The sequence below is a fragment of the Dicentrarchus labrax genome, unplaced genomic scaffold (assembly GCF_905237075.1).
Source record: "Dicentrarchus labrax unplaced genomic scaffold, dlabrax2021, whole genome shotgun sequence".
Lineage (NCBI taxonomy): Eukaryota > Metazoa > Chordata > Actinopteri > Moronidae > Dicentrarchus > Dicentrarchus labrax.
Window position 1 is genome coordinate 4,327,351 of NW_026136719.1, and position 17,997 is coordinate 4,345,347.

General features: G+C 39.2%; 2 protein-coding genes across 9 annotated transcripts in view; both read left to right on the forward strand.

Annotated features, from left to right (window-relative positions):
* On the forward strand, positions 1-11,091 carry dapk2a (death-associated protein kinase 2a). 2 transcript variants are annotated; one of them, XM_051378440.1, is made up of 10 exons: positions 1-537; positions 753-855; positions 3,337-3,558; positions 4,476-4,614; positions 7,162-7,291; positions 8,019-8,094; positions 8,189-8,341; positions 8,437-8,482; positions 9,801-10,489; positions 10,827-11,091. In XM_051378440.1, the coding sequence occupies exons 2-9, from the start codon at positions 794-796 to the stop codon at positions 10,452-10,454; spliced, it is 1,482 nt and encodes a 493-aa protein (XP_051234400.1). In that variant the 5' UTR covers positions 1-537; positions 753-793; the 3' UTR covers positions 10,455-10,489; positions 10,827-11,091. The 2 variants fall into 2 exon arrangements, with proteins under 2 accessions (XP_051234400.1, XP_051234399.1); XM_051378439.1 differs by lacking the exon at positions 10,827-11,091 and having other exon boundaries at positions 2-537; positions 9,801-10,798.
* Positions 11,092-16,852: 5,761 nt separating this feature from the next.
* Positions 16,853-17,997, forward strand: part of herc1 (HECT and RLD domain containing E3 ubiquitin protein ligase family member 1) — a 62,504-nt gene continuing 61,359 nt past the window's right edge. For all 7 annotated transcript variants that reach the window (XM_051378406.1, XM_051378411.1, XM_051378407.1 and 4 more), the window contains exon 1: positions 16,853-17,042. The gene's annotated coding sequence lies outside the window, so the exon portion shown is untranslated. The remainder of the gene's footprint in view (positions 17,043-17,997) is intronic.

Consider the following 17,997-nt stretch of genomic DNA (forward strand, 5'->3'; position numbering starts at 1 on the left):
AGTCATAAGGCAGTGCGCGCGCACCGAGACGCTGACGCCAAACCTCGTTTATATTATCGCGAAGTAACTTTTTACTTGAATGTCTTGCACAGGTAAATACCAGTTCAACTCTTTTGAATACATCTTCTGAGCCTGTACGGTTTAGTTTACGATTCGGCTTTAAAGAAATAGACCTAAAATCTTTTAAAAATACGATTCTACACTACTTTGTGTAATGGTGTGAGAAGCTGTATGAAGAAAATTAAAGTTTAAATTTAATTCAAACGAGCTGCTTTATTGGCGCTGTGGTCACTGAACTGTACACTAGTAATAGGAAACAAATATACTAATTTCATGCTACGTTAGCCTAGTTTCAGTATAAGCAGTGTCGCGTTAAATTAGCGGTTTTCTGAATGGAGTTCTGCATGGTGCTCTCTCCGTGCTGGTGAGCGGAATGTGGTGGGACATGGCAGAGTCCTGGTGGCCTGAACACAACATTGGAGACACACAGAGGACAGGAGGAGGACATGGTGTTCACGATAAAGACTTTATAACACGGTGAGACATTTCAGATTCACATGGTGTTATTTGGCACAGCTGGTGTGTTATTTATGACCTCTTACTTCAGACTGTGTCCACTCGGTTGTTCCTACTTTAAAGGCAACATACAGACACTTTCCATAAACGAGCTAGTTATAAACTTATTATTCAGTTTGTGTGGAAGCGTTTTTATTCCCCCAGATGATAAAATAACTGTAAATCTGTTATTGCAGGTAAAGAAAATGAACTCCAAACATCAGTGAGGACTGCAGACATGGATTTATTCAAACAACAGAAAGTGGAGGATTTCTATGAAATTGGTGAAGAGTTGGGAAGGTACAGACCTGCATGCATTATGTGTTATTTATCTGTTTTTAATCTAATAATACTAATAATGGTGGGCTGTTTATTGTTAATCAGAATCCAGTGTTTCCAGCATAGATAGAAAACAACATAAGGACACAAATAGATAGATAATAATACAAAATGATGTAATAAATAACCAATATTTTAACTATAAACTGAACTACAACTAAAAACTATGACCGATAATCCAATTTATGTATTTAATTTGTCCATTTATTTCAGTGTTTTCATATTTTTACTCAAATGTTTTTGTATATTAAGAAATAAAGTATGAAGAAATCCAGTCAGGGGAAATTATAATTCAAGATAATCCATCTGTCTGTGTCTATAAATAAATATTTGGGAAAGGCAGAAATTAAAAGTAAAAGATGTAACAGCCTCATTGTGACCATATTATTTCATTATTGTACTTTAACAGTCAGATATCAGTAATATTGATAGAGGGTGTTTCTGTAGTAGAGATCTGCATAAATTAAATAATAATCTATCACTTAGACTGGAATATGTAAACTCAGAAGTTACTTTGCTAACTAGCGTGTAGTTCAGTGCACCAAGCAGTTATTACAGTGCTAATAACTTTCACCCAACTCAGTCTGTTTCATTCTCCGACTGCTTTAACAAGCCAAAGCTTCCTGCTGTCACATATTTAAAATAAAAGTGTTTCTATAAACCTCAAATCAGAAATAAAGTTGTATTTTAGTCCCAGTTTTGCTGCTGCGTCGTCGTCAGGTGGAGACAACTGTTGTTCATGTCAAGCTGCTTTTTAAAGGAGTCTTCTATCTTTAGCCGTGGCTATATCTACTCTACCAGACTGGCTGCAGATGAGGAAGTCGAGTGTTAGTTTACAACAACTCAACCAGAGAGTGAGCCGGAGAAAACAAACAGATACAGCTGTACAGTCACGTGATATAACCTTTAAAATATTAAATCCTCAACCACATCAAACCCTGCCATTGACATGAAGTGTTTGTTTGTATCAGGATGTGTGTGAGTGTCTGTGTGAGTGGCAGGCTTATGGCTGTGTGTGCGGCGCTATGAATAGACTGAAGTGGTGGAAAGGTTCAGTCCCAACACGGCCCTGTGGCTGCGTTACTGTGGGGCAAACATTCAGCAAATAATACCCCAACAGGGCAACTGCATGACAACCTTATTTACCCTGAGTCCGTCAGGAGCAGTGAGACTAACTCATTACTAGTAATAATAATATTTTCCTCTGTAAATAGTAATAGAACTAATTATTAACATATTTCAGCAGCTGATTATACACATTACTACAAAACTGGATTTTAATCATTTAAAGTTTGAATTTTGGGGAGAAAAGACACAATTACCAATGATTTTTTGGGGGGAGTAGTAGTGTAACTAATTACTGTTGGCAGGGAGTAATAAGTAAGTAATTATTATGTTTTGAAAGGGGTAACACTGGTAAAGAGACATCCTTTCTATTCCCATAAGAATGAAGCTTTCGCCTTTGGTTGAAGCGCCTCCATCAGGCCAATCTGTGCAAAACATCAAAATAACTGAAAATTAAAGGAGAAGTCTTCACTGGAGGAAAGTGTTGAGTTTAGTTGAGTTTAGTTTAGTTTAGTTTAGTTTAGTTTAGTTTAGTTTAGTTTAGTCAGACAAATGTGTGGATGCTTTTTATAAGTTGTGTGTTGAATGTTGAGTTTAACCTGTTTTAGCTCAGAGAGCTTTATTTCACACAGAAGTTTTTACCAAGAAACATCCAGTAGTTGAGGTTTTAATGAGGAGAGATCATCTGAAAATGACACTTTTGTAAATTAACCACTTTGTAGAGCAATTTTGAAAATGTAATTATCAATTAGTTCCTTATTTAACTGGAGCAAAATGTGCAGTTTTCCTTTAGAAGTTTCTACAACTTCACCGTTAGACGGCACTAAATCCTACAGACTGTTCTTTTAACTGAGTGAATGACACTAAACAACAACATAAAACATTAACATCATAAACACTCCTTTATGTTAATGACGGGAGTCGATATAAACACTCCTTCAGTTAAAGTTTAAAGAACATTACTCTGAATATTTTTGGCTTTTGGTTCTTCCTTATTTGTTTTCAAACCGAAGCCGTGGAGACAAAAAGTAAATTTAGCTTTTTATTTACAGCCCGACCAGTGCTGGAGATACAATACTCATGTTGATATTTAATTATTTTTTTAAATCACATTACGATATATTAGCTGTTAACAATGTTATTATATAAAGTTGTTAACAAACACATGAAATGTGGAATATAATTGTGATCAATATTATGTGCTTAATAATAAACAGTGCTCTCTGGTGGACACATTAGGTAATGATAACTGATTTCTTATTGTTTATTGATCAATATAAAAGCAGACTCCAGTAAATTTATGATGATCTTATATCCAGAAGGAATTCATCTTAACTTTAGACAGTAACTCAGAGAATTTCTCGTCCCGTGTTTCAGCGGGCAGTTCGCCATCGTGAAGCAATGCAGAGAGAAAAGAACCGGTCTGGAATTCGCTGCCAAGTTCATCAAGAAGCGGCAGAGCATGGCGAGCTCTCGGGGAGTGCGGCGGGAGGAGATAGAGCGGGAGGTGGACATCCTGCAGCAGATCCAGCACCCAAACATCGTCACGCTGCACGACGTCTACGAGAACCGCACCGACGTGGTGCTCATCCTGGAGCTGTGAGTGAGCGGGGATCAGACGGGGCAGGAACCAGGAACAGTTCAGGGATTTTAATTGGAAAGGATGATACATAGGCTCACAGGCAGAGAGTCTGGCTGCTGTGGATATGTGGGGGGGGGGACAGGTGAGCAGGTGGATGTAGGAGCCAGGTGAGGATGTTTGAGGGCATCTGGTGGATGGATGGAGGAAGACAAGTCTTCTTAAGAGTTCCTGAATAATGAATGAGCCTGGAGGAAGAGTCTAGAGACTGTATGGCCATTTCTGAAAGGTTATATCAGGGTTCCCACATGCCCTGGAAAACCTGGAATACCTGGAAAATAAGAGATTAATTCCAAGGTAACAAAAACACAATGATTCCTATTTTAAGGTGATTATACACTGATGAAAACATAGCTATTAATATCATACTCCATTTCTGACAATAGATCCTCTTAAACATTACACACAGACCTTTAAGGACCCCTCCTGGAGTTTTATTTCACAATAATAATATATACAATAACTGAGGTCAGAGAAATTGTGAAAATGTTATAGCATCCTGTATGATGCACTTAAACTGGAAATACTGTAAGCAAGTCACAGTATGTTGCTTTTGAATGGCTCTGTAATGTGTGCTTTCAACCCCAACCCCTCTGTTTTATCATTTCCTTGAACTCATCAAACAGTTTATTGAGCCATGTGAACCAAATAATTCAGTAAATAAACGTTTTATTAATGTGTGCTTCAACCACTGGAACAAACACCTGGAAATTGACTCAAACAACCAAATATCCTGTAAATCATTTTTATATTCATATATTAGAGGGGATATTTTGAACACATGTGAATACAGTAGTTATGTTATAGTTCCTGCCTCGCTCTACACTGAGTTATTTATCAATCAGGAGGAGGTCGCTGATACGTGTCCGTGTTCCAGGGTCTCCGGAGGCGAGCTGTTTGACTTCCTGGCACAGAAGGAGTCTCTGAGCGAGGAAGAAGCCACTCAGTTCATCAAGCAAATCCTGGAGGGTGTGAACTACCTCCACGCCAGAAAAATAGCACACTTTGATCTCAAGGTTTGTTCTGCACACAACATTTCTCTCATGTTTAACATTAGAGAAAATATAACCATCCAGATCTTACTCAGGTGAGCTGAATGATGGATCCCACATTCGGAGAGGCTGTTTGTTTCTTATTAGCACTGCTAACGCCCCTTAAACACTAACACTGGCGTCTCAAACTCAAACTGTCTCGAGGCCACTGCTGTGATCTGATAGGAGCCCCTACAACATTCAAGTACTTCAAGAAAGAGACATATTCTGAATATATTTAATATTCTAACATCATACTTAACAAGAAAATGCATACAGCAGTTTCTCTGAGTCTTTATATCATCTTTGTTGTTAGCAAAAACAAATGATTGCTCTCTTCTTATCAACCGTTTGCACGTTTGCCATTATTTTGAGCCAAATAAAACACAATTTTTAAAAATTGTATAAGGGTGAGTTTAAATTCATATAAAACTAGAAATAATTATAAAAAAGCGAGCTGGAGGGAGGGGGATGGTGGTTTTAATAGGGATCAATGGAGCAACAGTAGTTCTATAGCACACAAATGTAATAATCCAATCACTGTAATTAATCTAAAACATATCATCTAATCTGATTATATGATTGAGAGAGAAGCAAAAATAAGAAAACATTGGTGAATCCCAGAATTCAATGTGTACTAAAAAACTAAAAACAAATAATGGAAACGATGGAAAGAGAAATGTCACATATATGGAGGTCAAAGGGTCACACCGAGACGCCCGGCGACCTCTCGGTGAACTCGGTCATAGATGTGACATTTTCTCAAAGAGACAAAGCTCGTTTCATGCTTCATGAGTCTGTTGCTCAGGATGACTCAGCGTTGTTTGTTCAGAAATACAACAAACTTATCAGAACAGTCCATTTCTTGTGCTTTGAACATCAACGTGAGAATGAGGTCGAAGGATCAGACGTCTCTTTGTGTGTCTGCCTGTTGACTGCTCGTCTGCCAGCTCGTCTGAATGACATGTCACTGTGACTCTATGCCAACAAACAACAACAACAACATCTGTAAATAATGGTCTTAAGACGCAGCGCTCTGTCTGATCCTGAGGTCATATCAGTAAGTGACAAACAGCTGTCGGACATGTGACAGTTTCTGTTATTGTGACTGTTTGATAACTTGTGTGTGTGTGTGTGTGTGTGTGTGTGTGTATTTGCATTTTTCCTTCCTTTCTTTTGGTGTTTGTTTATTTTCTGATGAAGTTAGTTCTTCACCATGATAATGGATAAAAACCTGAGACAACTATCCCACTCAGGGTCCGCCGCTGTCGATCATATCTTCTGCAGCAGAGGGAGTTTGCTCAGTTGAAGATGTTTCTGAGCACTTTAAGGACTTTTGTCATCCATGTTGGCTTAAATCTCAAAGGCCGGATGAGGAAATATAGAATACTTTACTAATTAATGTTATTATACAAAGAAAAGTGTAAGTGAGAGGACAGATGAGTAAAGAGAGCAGTTTTTATTGGACATTAATATGGATAACAACAGAACGTAGGAGAGGAAAGTTTAAGAGTTTCATACATTGTACATTTTATGTGGCCAGGACTTGCTCGTAAAAGAGATTTTGAGTCTCAGTGGTAATATTCCTGGTCACATAAAGGTAAAATAAACGGGAGGAGTGAGTTGAAATAGGTGGTGGAGATGTGTGAATCCTTTCTGTTCCCGTGTGGGTCGAGGGTTTTTTTTACCAGACGGTCAAATTTGATGTTTGATGTTCGAACCAATAAATCAGAAATGTTGAGAGTTTCGGTTAGAGTGGATACTGTTGTTAGTTTGCCAGATGGTAGCAGAGAAACTTCCCACGCATTCTGGAAAACCTGGAAATGTGAAGACTAGTTTTCCGGTCATGGAAACACCTGGAAACTGATTAAAATGACCAAATATCCTGGAAAATGTTGTGTTTTAACTCGACTGCACATGTGACAGAATTCTCACAGCAGCCCAGTGGAAAAATGTCTTGTTGTTGTGGTTAATAAATACTTCCACTCACACTTTCTACTTCTTCTTTTAAAACAGTAGCTTCGGAATGAAATGAACACAGTGTCACTTAAACACTGACCACCTACCTGTGATGAACCTGAGACGCTGCATCATTAAAAAAGGAGAAATAAAACTTGAGTTGAACGTGTCAATACTAACCTTAAACCCTATGTTTGGAAGCTAATGCTGTCCTGTACTGTGAAGAAAACTCCTGGAAAACAGTGGGAACTCTGAATCTTAGTTAATCTCCCCCGCCGACTGATTTTGGATGTTTCCTTGTGATAAAGTTCAGTGACTGGAACCATTTGGCTGTAGTGAAGAGCTGCTGGTCTTACAGGTGGAGGGTATAATGAGGTAAATACATAAAGGGGATTTGTTCCACTAGATGGAGCAATTAGCTGAGTTTAATGTCAAACTGCTGACAGTGTGTTTCTCACTGAACACACAGACAGTTGTGCACCTGAATGAATCTCTAAATATCACGATACAGTTAAATGCTTCATTTGTAAGTGTCTCTCTCTCTCACTCTCTCTCTCTCTCTCTTGTCTGCAGCCTGAGAACATAATGCTGCTGGACAAGAACGTGCCGCTGCCCAGAATCAAACTCATTGATTTCGGTCTCGCGCACAAGATTGAAGCTGGGGTTGAGTTCAAAAACATCTTTGGCACACCGGAGTTTGTAGGTAAGACGAGTGCATTCGTTACTTCTTCTTTTATTCTGAACTTTTTCAACGAGGATATTTAAAAACATTAAAAACAAATAGAGACTCTCCAGTGTCCATAGCTGCTGTAATTTTACAGTAATGTCCGTCCAGGCTGATAATGTCCACACATTATTTTGAGAGTGCTTTAGAAAAGGTAACTTACAGTACATCTATCCACTCTCAGAGGGAAACGTAAAGCAACATAAACTACTAAGCTGAAGTTCATTTACTTTCTGATACAATCAATTTTTAACCTATTTTACCATTAAAACCACAGAACTGTAGAGTATTACTGTATATTAGGCTTTGTGATCACAACTTCTGTCCACATCTCGCTCGTCCATGTGAGCTGTCGTCTCTACCTGAATGTCTTCCAGCAGACAGGAAATTGGAAAATGATTTTATTTAGATGGGACGCCGTCCTGCAGCTCTCACGGTGACCACAGGGGTGGTTTTGGATGCGAGGAGCAGCATTGGTTGCCTGTAGTCACAAAAGGCTACACCCTCATATATAACTGTGTAAACTCTTCTGGCTGCACCTAATTGGACGCTTTCTGCTCCGGGATTTCAAAACAGACCCACATGGCGACTAGATGACTGCAGGAATTGATCTGTGTAAAAGAATCCATAAATTATGATATTAGATATTAGATGTGGTGATGTGTGTCAAAACGAGTTAATTTCTGTCATCTGTTTGCCTCTTAAGCTCCGGAGATCGTCAACTATGAGCCTCTGGGACTAGAAGCAGACATGTGGAGCATTGGGGTCATCACCTACATCCTGCAAGTGAACATCACTTACAGTACACATATACCACACATTATACTGCAGCGTCCTACAAACAGGAAGATAAACTCCTTTTATGTTTGGCTCCAGGCTGAGCGGCGCGTCACCCTTCCTGGGGGAGACCAAACAGGACACACTGAGGAACATTTCTGCCATAAATTATGAGTTTGACGAGGAGTTCTTCTGTCACACCAGCGCACTGGCCAAGAAATTCATCAGCCAGTTGCTGGAGAAAGATAAAAAGTAAGAGCTCGAGCAAAACATAGTGATCGACGTTTACCTCGGGGTGTTTCTGATGGTTGAGTAACATTAATTGGATTTTATGCTTTATCTTTCAGGAAAAGATTAACAATTCAAGATGCTCTCAATCATCCATGGATCAAGGTAAAGTTAAAACTTAACTTTGTCTGCATCCTCTCGTATTACAGCCTGAATTATAGATGCATTTAATAACCTTTTTTTGGTAAAGATCTATGATGATATGTCAATTAGAAGCAGGTCTCCTTTACTAGCCTGGTGTGGCTACATGTTGTTTATCGAGGTTTGGATTTTATAGAAGTTCTTTGGACGTATAAAACCTCTTAAATCCCACCGAGTTGCTCTCTTGAGTAAGATCTCCTACACAAATATTAATGTTTAGTGAATATCAGTCTACATAATTAAATTGTTCAGGTCATTTTACAGAAAATATGAGCACCAAAGTATGATCAAATATAGATAGAAATTGAAATAAATTGATATGTTAGTGTAATTTTTATACAAGTCACATTCTTACTGGTTTAAATTTCACATCTTTCCTGAGAAATTTAAGTAATTAAGAGACTTATTTAAAGTTTTACTGTATATATTTTTAAACATTTCTGACTGTAATATCAACAGAGACAGACAGCGATGTGGTTATTCTGTTCCAACACAGATCATCACCTGTTCACAGTTAACACCATCATATGCATGGTGTAGTGGTAGCAGGCAGTGGGAAGGCTTAAATCAGTAGCAGAGACCTGAACTGAACTGATTAAATGGAGCCAAGAGCAAACAAAGTCCTGAGGCAAACCTGCTGCCGGCTGCCACACTGGAGCTTTGATTCATGTCCCAAAATGCCCCAGCGCACCCGGCCAAATCAACTTAACAAGAATGCTCATTTTGTTTCCAGCTCTAGATTTAAATAAAAAATGGAAATTTGTGGCAATATATTTAATATTCTTAAGCAAATTGTCTGAGCTTTAGAATATTTAAATTCAGTATTTCTGCAATGAAATGTATATTTTTATGTCTTTATGGGCCAAAACAATGAATTCAGGCTGAAACACCTCAAAATGTGGAGGCTTTGTTATAGAGGCGTTCTCACATTTGACTCATTATGGCGCCTGTTATTAGCAATCTTTCATATAGCAAGTATGTACCGTTTCCTGTACTCAGATATGCTACGTGCGAGGCTAATGTGAAAAGACAACCACATTTCGAGCATGGTTAAAAGATAAAAGAGACATGGCTCTGATTGGTGGATTCTTATAAACACCATTAGGACCAGCAGGAGGAACCCGAAGAACCGGATGTTTATCTGTCTCTCGTTCTACTGTTCTACTCTAATATAGTGAAAGCTTCTGCAAATATGACATAAATATTTGTATAAAATGACCGACTGCGTGAGCTCTCTGTATCTGTGCTTACTAACTATCCCTTCTTTAAACCCCTCTGAAAGTCCAATGAGCACAAGGAGGAGAATAAAGCCCGGGAGCCGAAGAAACGGGAGCGGCGCCAGCTGAAGACCAAGCGCCTGAGGGAGTACACTATCAAGTCCCACTCGAGCATGCCACCCAACAACACCTATGTGAACTTTGAGCGCTTTGCCCAGGTGGTGGAGGACATCGACCAGATGGAGAGCTCGTTCGTTAGCTTGGCGGCAGCCCACGACTCTCTGCAGGAAGACATCGATGCCATGGTCTCTATATACAACGAGAAGGAGGCCTGGTACAAGGAGGAGAGCGAAGGCGTGCGCCACGAGCTCTCGCAGATCCGCTACGAGTTCCGCAAGGTGGAGGCCTTCAAGAGGAGCCTGCAGGACGACATGCAGGCGTTCAGCTCCAGCCTCGGGGCCATCAGCAGCCGCTACCAGGAGAGGCAGAACCACTTCGATGCGCTGCGTCTGGAGCTTAGCAGCGAGCTGAAATGGGTGCAGGAGGTGATGGGTTCGTTTCCCACGGACGGAGACGGCGGAGGATACCCCAACTGCAGCTTCTCCACCGTCTTCAACAACGACGTGAACGAGGCCCTGAAAGAGCTGCTGAACCGCTCCTGTGGAGGAGAACTGCTGTCCGGGATCAACCTGGACTTTGAGAGTGGACAGCAGAGATAAACCATCGTCACAAGAGGCTGCAGAGAGAGGACTGTGTAAGGCCCTCGAGGAGGATCTCTGGTGCTACACCTTAAGATTCGGCAGAAATACAGAAATATTCTCCTATTTTTGTAAAAAAAAACAGCTCATTTCAAGCTGAAAATAATCATTTGAACAAAAAGCAAATAACTTTTTAGCCAGTGATGTCTGTTGTCTGTGTTGGAGATAAAAGGCTTTTTCATATATGTATTTTCTCTATGATAGCTTAGTATAAAACCAGTATAAGCACTTGTATTGTTAGTATGGAGTGTGTTTTGTATCTGTCAGTATCAAAAGCGAACTGTTGATAAAATCACATACATTTACATGATTTGATGTAATTTTTGCCACTAGGGGCTCTCTCACATCAAAACCATAACAACAGAGGAAGTGTGATGAGGTGGTGAAGCAGCGTGGGATCATGGGAGTTGTTGTCTTCACCACCATTGGCGTCATTGCAGTCAGCTTCTCCCGGTTAGGATTCCTTCAGTGTTCATGGTTCAGGAGGTTTCTACCGGGAGCCCAATGATCCACAGAGGTCTCCTCCTCTCCAACACAAACAGACCCGCTGATTAAAACCACTAAACACACTGAATAAAGCAGTTCCACCTTAAACACACTGAATAAAGCAGTTCCACCTTAACAATCTGTGTTTCTCAAATACTATCTGTATACTAACATTAGCTCAGCTTGTTTCTCTGATAACTTAAGATCCAGACGTCCGATGACTAAAATCCTTCATCCGGTTCAAATCTAGAGTTAAAAAGCACCAAGATCTAAACAGTGGATGGTAACAATGTGGCTTCAGACTGGATCAACAGTCAATGTATGACAGCTTCTGGCAGACAACCACAACGCTGACGCAGGCACAAAGGGGATATGACGCCATCGACAGGCGACCGGTGAAACGCAGCGTTACCTGAATAAAATGACAGATTTCTCAGAGTTTGAACATTGTTGGAAATATTTGGGATAATGGAAGAACACAACTACATAAACACAGAGCCAGAGTTTATACACTGTTAAATGAGGAAGTGTTACAGATTGTAGTTTTAAAGGAAATTCAAACACTAAACAGTAGGTAACTCATGAGTTCAGATTGATCAATACTTCAACAGCCAGCTGATGTTTACACAAGTGCTCTTACTCAATATTGTTTGCTTTGTAAATTTGCAGTAGACTGAAGCACCCACGATGCGGTTTCAGAAGTCTCGTGAATACACGTGTATCAGCATGGACAGAACAGCAGCACAGCGTCCGGTCCACTTTATTTTCTAAAAAGCAACTGAATCCAAATTAAAGCTGGGAGCATTTGGGGCATTTAGGGTGCTTTCAAGTCAAGAAAGCAGTAAAACAGTGAACATTTCTGTTTTGATCTGTTCTGGGCCACTGTAGAAACATGGCGGTTCAACGTGGCGGACTCCGTTGAAGACGACCCGCTACCTCTGTAGATAAAAACGTCTCACCTCCTCACTGTTACACACTGGAGCTTTGAAACATGTCTGGAGGAGATCTTTAAAGTTGCTTGAATATAATTAAATGAGTCTTAGATGCAGTTTGGTGTGTTGGTTCCCTGAGGCAGTATTTTCTGATGAGTAATGCAGAATAAGCTTCTTTTCGCTGTTTATTTGTCGTCGTGATTCATTTGAAACGCCATTTAAAAGCTCAAACCAGCAGTCACTGTGGGCCGGCTGCTGAATCACGGAGCTAACGAGTGTGTAAGCCATGGGGTGTAAGTCATGACAGCAGTGATGAGAGCTGCAGGCCAGGGAGGGATACTCTGGAACGGATCGGAGACTGTGACCGGCTGGGACACCACAGAGACTTCAGACCAGGAGGGGAGGCAGCTCAGCGCCTGAAATCAACACCCAGAGCGAGCCGCACCATATGTAGATATTAACTACTATTCTGAGAGCACGTGTGTATTTATGGGATGCTCATTTCAAGTAGCAGACTGCATCTTTAACCTGCAACCTGCAGCTCTGGAGCTCCTGTTCAGTGGCTGTGACAAAAAACAATGATACTGAAATGAACAACAGTTGTTTTTTTGTTTACATTTATCATTGTTGTAGGTCTGAAGTGAGTCTTACAGTCTCCAGTTATAACACTGTGTAGCTATTACACCCCAAATAAAAGTGTTTTAACAATTCCTCCACTAAAATATGAGTCATACGTTACGTCCTCATGCCTCTTTCTATATACACCACCGTTCAAAAGTTTGGGGTCACCCAGACAATTTCATGTTTTCCATGAAAACTCACACTTTAGTCATCAAATGAGTTGCAAAATGAATAGAAAATATAGTCAAGACACTGACAGGTTAGAAATAATGATTTTTATTTGAAATAATAATTTTGTCCTTCAAACTTTGCTTTGCAAAGAATCCTCCATTTGCAGCAATTACAGCCTTGCAGATCTGTGGCATTCTAGCTGTCAATTTGTTGAGGTAATCTGAAGAAATTTCGCCCCACGCTTCCTGAAGCACCTCCCACAAGTTGGATTGGCTTGATGGGCACTTCTTACGTACCATACGGTCAAGCTGCTCCCACAACAGCTCAATAGGGTTGAGAACTGGTGACTGCGCTGGCCACTCCATTACAGACAGAATACCAGCTGACTGCTTCTTCCCTAAATAGCTCTTGCATAGTTTGGAGGTGTGCTTGGGTCATTGTCCTGTTGTAGGAGGAAATTGGCCCAATCAAGCGCTGTCCACAGGGTAAGGCATGGTGTTGCAAAATGGAGTGATAGCCTTCCTTATTCAAAATCCCTTTTACCTTGTACAAATCTCCCACTTTACCAGCACCAAAGCAGCCCCAGACCATCACATTACCTCCACCATGCTTTACAGATGGCGTCAGGCACTCCTCCAGCATCTGTTCACTTGGTCTGCGTCTCACAAATGTTCTTCTGTGTGATCCAAACACCTCAAACTTAGATTTGTCTGTCCATAACACTTTTTCCAATCTTCCTCTGTCCAATGTCTGTGTTCTTTTGCCCATCTTGATCTTTTCCTTTTATTGGCCAGTCTCAGATATGGCTTTTCTTTGCCACTCTGCCTAGAAGGCCAGCATCCCGGAGTCGCCTCTCACTGTGGACGTGAGACTGGCATTTGCGGGTACCATTTAATGAAGATGCCAGTTGAGGACCTGGAGGCGTCTATTTCTCAAACTAGAGACTCTAATGTACTTGTCCTCTTGCTTAGTTGTGCACCGAGGCCTCCCACTTCTCTTTCTATTCTGGTTAGAGCCCATTTGTGCTGTTCTCTGAAGGGAGTAGTACACACCGTTGTAGGAAATCTTCAGTGTCTTGGCAATTTCTCGCATGGAATAGCCTTCATTTCTCAGAACAAGAATAGACTATCGAGTTTCAGAAGAAAGTTCTCTTTTCGGGCCATTTTGAGAGTATAATCGAACCCACAAATGCTGATGCTCCAGATACTCAACAAGCTCAAAGGAAGGCCAGTTTTATAACTTCTCTAATCAGCACAACAGTTTTCAGCTGTGCTAACATAATTGTACAAGGGTTTTGTAATCATCAATTGGCCTTTTAACACGATTAGCTAACACAATGTACCATTAGAACACAGGAGTGATGGTTGCTGGAAATGGGCCTCTGTACACCTATGTAGATATTCCATTAAAAATCAGCCGTTTCCAGCTAGAATAGTCATTAACCACATTAACAATGTCTAGACTGTATTTCTGATTAATTTAATGTTATCTTCATTGAAAAAAACAATGCTTTTCTTTCAAAAATAAGGACATTTCTAAGTGACCCCAAACTTTTGAACGGTAGTGTATTTTGTCTAACTTCATGGCTGATGGTCTTTAGTCTCCCTATGCATAGACACATTCATTTACTTTCACCGCCAACGCTGCTGGTTTACTGGTAAACTTGCTCTGTGGTGAGATCTGTTTTCAGTTTTCTTTGTTTGGCCACAGTGGCTCTCCTGATGCTAAAGGTTGCCTCTGATACAGACACACTTCTGCACTGACTACAGGTTGCAGTAACGTTGGTCACAATGATCTGTAGAGAAAACGGCTGGTTGATTTTGATTTATTTTCCAATTTTGGAACATTTCTTGAAGTTTAGATGTGTTGTAATAAGTCAAGCCCACTTTAATCAATCATTATCATTCATCCATCGACTGAGTCTTGACTCTGGATTGTGCAAACCGAATTTCAGACAAAACCACGCAGCTAACTAGAGCTTTAAGGTGCCGACTAAATGAGAAAGGTTTATTTCATATTTATGACTTTTTATCTCATAATGTTGTGTTTTATCATATTTTTATGACTTTTATCACATAATTATGTTTATTTATGTCTCATAATGTCAAATTTTATCTAATAATTTTGAGTTTGTATCTCATAATTTCTGATCATTTAGAGTTTTTATCTGTTATCTTTTATGTTTAGCTCATCATTTCAACATTTTTGCTCATAATTTCTACTTTCAGCTATTTAATCTGACTTAACATGAACATTGTTTGTATCAAGGCTACGTTTCCATCGTACTTTTTTTTCAGAAATGTGCTTCCATAGTAATGTCCCTGGTTGAAGTGAGGCTATCTTTCTGCCTCCTCCATAAAAAAAACGCCTAAAATACAAACAGTTAAGAGAATCTGCTGCTCAGATAAAGTAAGAACAGCGACTGAGGCTGAGCGGGAGTCTGCATCGTCGAGATAACCACAAAACCAACTTCAGACCCAACGTGACCCGAGTTATTATAGTTTTTTGGTTTTCATTAATTAGTTATTATTTTGTCTCAAAATTGTTGTTTTCACTTCATTTCCAAAGTGGGTTTTTATTGTTTAAAATGTTTAGTTTCAGTTTGTTTTTTATAGTTTCTGTGTGACTTTCAGTTTATTTTAGTTTTATTTTTTATAATAATATTGGAGGTTGTTGTCGGGGAAATATTTAAGAAGTTCAGAAAAAGGTACAACAATACAAACACATTGACTCACAGCCATGTGATAAACATATGCACCAATTATTGCATTATTATTATTATTATTAGATGATGATGTCACCAATATGTGAATTTCTATTAACCTTGCCAAAATAATTGATAATGATTATAAAAGGAAACATATTTAAACTGTTTGAATTTACTGCTGATATAAACAAATCTTTGACATCTTTATCAGAAATGTGTCTTTTAGTCACATTTGAATTAATCATGCAACAACAGCACTGAAACTGTATATAACTGTATATTATAAATGACATTTAACAGTATGATGTCAGTATTGATCCTCTATATATCTGTGCTGCTGGAGCTCTTTGTCTTTGTGAATGAACTTTATGATATATATATATTTATATTTTTTGGGAACTCGTGGAGAATATATAGATCGAATACAACATGAAACAGAAATAGAGGGATGTATAAGAATAATAAAATATGGAAATGTAAAAAAATAGACAGTAAATCAATCAAGAAACAAAATAAACCCATACGGAGCAAGAATATAAAAAACAATTATGATATATATTCATATTTTTTGGGAACTTGTGGAGAATATATATATATAAAATACAACATGAAACAAAAATAATAATAATATGGAAACATAAAAAAGAGCAAGAAAAAACTAAACATTTTCTTAAATAAAAATCTCTATTAAGTCTCTATTTCTCCATTTACCACAGTGAATATGAGCCCATAATAATAATATTAATAATAATAACAATACTACTACTACTGATAATGATGATAATAATAATAATAATAATAATAATAACGATACTACTACTACTACTATTAATAATAAAAATAATAATAATAATAATAATAATAACGATAATATTACTACTACTACTTATAAATAATAATAATAATAATAATAATAATACTACTACTACTACTACTACTACTAATAATAATAATAATAATAAAAAAAAAAAAAAAAATAATAATAATAATAATAACAACAATACTACTACTACTAATGATAATATGAATAATAATAATAAGAACAATTAGTAACAACAACAACAACAATAATAATAATAACTTTATAACTCTAACACCTTTCATACATTGAAATGCATTAAAACAATAACATAATGTGGTTATAATATGAGCCTGCAGAGAGACAGACAGGCAGGCAGACAGACAGACAGACAGACAGACAGACAGACAGAGAGACAGAGAGACAGACCGGCAGACAGACCGGCAGACAGACAGACAGACAGACAGACAGGCAGACAGACCGGCAGACCGGCAGACAGACAGACAGAGAGGCAGACAGACAGACAGACAGAGAGGCAGACAGACAGACAGGCAGGCAGACAGACAGACAGACAGACCGGCAGACAGACAGACAGACAGACAGACAGGCAGACAGACAGGTCCCTACGTCACCGCCCGGGGCTGGGGCTGGGTGAGGGGTTGGGACAGACGCGGTGGAGCTGCTCGCAGTGGAAGCGACGGGAGGAGGACGGAGGAATGGATGCAGGTCTCCTTCCACAGTAACGGTATCAGAGCGCGCACACACCGACCGCACTGCTGCTGCTGTGTATGCAATGAGCCACAGTTCGATTCCCCCCCCCCTCCTGCTGACTGGTGAGCTGTTCTTCTGTTTTTATTCCAAGTGTAGCTAGCATGCTAACGTGCTATGATACAGCAGATAAGCTACTACAGGCAGGAACAGGTGTGTCGTGAGGAGTTACGGACAGGTGTGCGTACAGGTGTGGTAACGCACTCATCAGCCCTCCTGTCACACCTGCACATAGGTGTGTTATTCCCGCGTTTGGGGGTTTTTTTTGTGCGTTTTGCTGGCCGAGTGACGTGAGGAAAGTGAGCTAGCTTTAGCTAACGTAAACAGTAGCGTCAGTTGACGTCGAGACGTAACGAACGTAACGTTTATGCTAACTGCTAACTGCTAACGCTACTGTGTGCGCTTTAATGTCTGTAAATGTTTGCCTGTGGGCAACGGCAGTGATTCTGGGAGACTGTTAGCTTCACAGGGGACGTGCCTCCCCCCCGCCTCCCCGCCTCCTCCCCCGCCTCCCCCCCGGGCTGTCTAATGGTATCCGGTTAGCTCTGTTAGCTCAGCTAGCACCAGTGTTAGCTCGCTCGATGCTAACTGCTTAGCCTCCTGTAGCATTAGCTGCTCTAAATAATAAAACCTTTATTTTATTATAATCCGATCAAAGGTTCCGTTTCTATAACAACCGGGTGTGTGAGATAGAGGCTGTTAATCAATATCAGTATTGGGATACTTATTATCGATATAAAATCAATATATATAGTAATATATTGATTTATAACCTTTGTATTGTGATATATAATCGATATAAAATCAATATATATAGTAATATATTGATTTATAACCTTTGTATTGTGATATATTATCGATATAAAATCAATATATATTGTAATATATTGATTTATAACCTTTGTATTGTGATATATAATCGATATAAAATCAATATATATAGTAATATATTGATTTATAACCTTTGTATTGTGATATATTATCGATATAAAATCAATATATATAGTAATATATTGATTT

What these genes read in the sequence shown, in the direction of transcription:
- dapk2a (XM_051378440.1), top strand. Translation starts at nt 794, where the DNA reads ATGGATTTATTCAAACAACAGAAAGTGGAGGATTTCTATGAAATTGGT. An exon ending in GTGGTGCTCATCCTGGAGCT is followed by an intron (nt 3,559 to 4,475) that starts GTGAGTGAGCGG and finishes TCCGTGTTCCAG; the next exon opens with GGTCTCCGGAGGCGAGCTGT. An exon ending in TGGCACACCGGAGTTTGTAG is followed by an intron (nt 7,292 to 8,018) that starts GTAAGACGAGTG and finishes TTGCCTCTTAAG; the next exon opens with CTCCGGAGATCGTCAACTAT.